Source organism: Saprolegnia diclina, assembly GCF_000281045.1.
Source record: "Saprolegnia diclina VS20 unplaced genomic scaffold supercont1.7, whole genome shotgun sequence".
Taxonomy (NCBI): Eukaryota; Oomycota; class Saprolegniomycetes; order Saprolegniales; family Saprolegniaceae; genus Saprolegnia; species Saprolegnia diclina.
Window position 1 is genome coordinate 232,434 of NW_008246074.1, and position 2,982 is coordinate 235,415.

General features: G+C 57.6%; 2 protein-coding genes across 2 annotated transcripts in view; both read left to right on the forward strand.

Annotated features, from left to right (window-relative positions):
* The window catches only part of SDRG_02982 (hypothetical protein), a gene marked incomplete at both ends in the record, with an annotated part of 459 nt that extends 426 nt beyond the window's left edge, over positions 1 to 33 (forward strand). The window contains one exon of the mRNA XM_008608596.1: positions 11 to 33. Within this exon, the coding sequence (XP_008606818.1) occupies positions 11 to 33 (23 nt within the window). The remainder of the gene's footprint in view (positions 1 to 10) is intronic.
* A 956-nt stretch (positions 34 to 989) lies between these two features.
* SDRG_02983 (hypothetical protein) lies at positions 990 to 2,728 on the forward strand (the record flags this gene model as incomplete). Its single annotated transcript, XM_008608597.1, has 1 exon — positions 990 to 2,728. One exon carries the CDS (start codon positions 990 to 992, stop codon positions 2,712 to 2,714), a length of 1,725 nt encoding a protein of 574 aa, XP_008606819.1. The 3' UTR covers positions 2,715 to 2,728.
* Positions 2,729 to 2,982: the final 254 nt, after the last annotated feature.

Consider the following 2,982-nt stretch of genomic DNA (forward strand, 5'->3'; position numbering starts at 1 on the left):
AGAAACGCAGTGCCGTCCGTTGCGACGGTCTGACAATGCCGCGATCGGTAATTCGTTGAACTGGAAATGATGACGACGAGAAGCGAGGCACGTCCAGCCTTGGGTGCCAGGAGCGTGCTCGAGGTGCCAGTCCCCTCTCCAGCTTCCTCCACCGCACACATGATGCAAGCAATTGCAGTAGTCGAGTCGCAGCATACAAGGTAAGTCACGCATGCAGGGAGATACAAGGTGACGATCCGTTGCACCCAAGGAGCTTCGCTGGAAACTTGTGTTCTCAGATACGAGGGATCATGGTTTTCGTTACGAAGCGCAAAAACTAACGCAATCCCGCTTCACCTTCTGACTCAGAAGGACTCTCTCTGTTCCTGGCTCAGATGCAACTAAGAGCCTGGATCAAAATAGCAGACGTTCAATGAAGGCGTGCATTCGTGAGCAGGGTCAAGGGTACCGGTACATCGTAGTGTCGCTCTCTGCGAGGTCCTGCGCGCCGTATTGACCGGAGTCTTTGCTACAACGTACGACATCGACTATGTAAGAGACACTATCTTCAAGAACCACTTGCTTCGCCCACGCAACGACGACGACGGTCCCACCCCCACCGTTAGTCCAAGGTCTGTCCATACATGCCAGCCTTCGCAGTGCCACGCTTGGTATGCAAGGTAAACGCCGCGCCCACGAGCGTTGCGTCAGCACTGTCGTTGCGTGTAGCAGCACACTCGGTGGTGTTGCTTCGAATGGCTTTGGGCTCTGCGCCGTTGGTATTTGTAGGTCGACTGGCATCGCTCACGAGGCAAAGACGACGCCGCCGCCATCACGCCGGCTGTTGCCATCCTCCAAACAGCTGGTTCGAATGCGACCACACATGTGCTGTGGGACTCACAGTACAGAGCACGTCCCACTGCCGCTCGTAGTGTGTTCTTGCGGTCGACTCGGTCCTTTTGGCACGAGCCGATCGCTCACTTTTCCATTCGATCTCCTCAAGAGACTCGATGGTGGCGCGACGCAACGAACTCGCACCGGCCGAGCGGCTCTCGTATGTGAGCTCCACGACGGGCATCATCAAGGGCAGCGCCGACGATGGCTTTGCCGAGTCCAAGACACCCGGCGAGCTCGAAGACGGCGCGCTTCGCAACGGTGACGCGCCCATCTACACGTCGCCCGAGATTCTCGCCCTCCTCTTCCAGTACGCGGCCATCGGTGTCGTCTACGGCGGCATGAACGGGATGCAGTACCCGGTCTTGACCGGGTACTTTACGCTCCAAGGCAACGTGCTCAACTCGGCGACAGCGCTCATGAGTCTTGGCTGGTCGCTCAAAGTCTTCTTTGGCATGCTCTCGGACTGCGTCCCGATCTTTGGCTACCACCGCAAGCCGTACATCCTCATCGGGTGGATCCTCACGGCCGTGCTCCTCATCATCGTCGCACTCAAGCCTGCGGGCGAGCCGGCGCCGGACCCGGAGGCCGCCTCGAACGGGTCGACGCTCGCGCTTTTGTGTGCGGTCGCCTGCTTTTGCTACATCATGGCCGACGTGGCCCAGGACGCACTCGTGGTGTCGTACGCCCAGCGGGAGCCGCTCGCGCATCGCGGCCGTCTCCAGTCGATGATCTACGCCGTGCGCACGGTCTTTATGGCCATCATGTCGGCCATCTCAGGCTTTTGCCTCAACTCGGAGCGCATGGCGGGCTCGTACGACTGGGACATTGGTGTCAACGGGTACTTTTGGATCATGGCGGCCACGTCGCTCCTGAACGTGCCGGTGGTATGGTTCTTCCTCAAGGACGTCAAGGCGGAGACGCACATCTCCGTGTCGACGTACCTCGAGCAGTTTTGGTCGCTCGCACAAAAGCGGGTCGTGTGGCAGGTCATGATCTTCAACTTTATGTTTTCGCTCTTTACGTCGTACATCTCGACGACCGCGTCGTCGTACGTGGCGCGCTACTGGGCCGGGGTCGAAAACCTCAACTCGTCGCTCATCAGCATCATTTCCAACCTCATCTTTGCCGCTGTCCTCATCGTCACGGGCAAGTACGGCACGCACTGGAACTGGCGCTACGTGCTCATCATCACGACCCTCGCGACCAACGTCATTGACGCGATCGTTCAGTATTGCACGATTTTCGACGTGATTCGCAACCAGTGGTTCTACCTCGGCGTACCGCTCTCGGAACAGCTCCCGGCCGGCATCAACTTTGTCGTGGGCACGTTTGTGATTGTCGAGCTCGCCGAAGAAGGCAGCGAAGGCATCATGTACGGTCTGTTGACGACGATCACGAACCTCCCGGGCGTCTTTGGCCCGATGATTACGAACGTTATTGACGCCAACTTTGACGTCCGCAGCGAAGACATCAAGGGCGACCTCCCCTACACGCGCACGCAGGTCGCGTACACGTACATCATTGCGTACTCGGCGACGGTCATTGGCTGCCTCTGGGTGTGCATTTTGCCCAACCAAAAGGCGGCCGTCATGGAGCTCAAGAAGCACGGCGGCAGCTACCCCAAGGTCGCAGCGTTCATCTTTTACGCTTTCTTTGTTATCCTCGCCACGTCCATCACTGGCACGATGACGTCCATGTTTGACTCGACCAACTGCCTCAAGCTCGCGGGCGGGGACGGCTGCCCGGACGGCACGTCGCAGCTCTACTTGCTCGGCATCTTTGTGCCCGCCGTCGTGGCGCTGATTGCGATTGCTTTCGTCTACAAGAAGTATGCGTAAGCTGTCGTAGGCCGACTGTGTTTTTGTAAAGTAATGTGTTGTGTAAACCATTTCTTCTCTCCCAGTACATGTTTTGGAGGAAAGGCAGACCACGCACAAGCCTCGAACAAGTTTTGAAGCACGACGTCGTCTTCACCAGTCAGGGTATGTGGTGGTCTGTTAACCGCATTTGAAATGGTACATGTCCATTCCGGTCTCACTACAGTAGTGTGAGTAAAGTGCCGTGGCCGCACTGGGAGCGATTGGGGTTAGGGTTTCGTCTGGAACG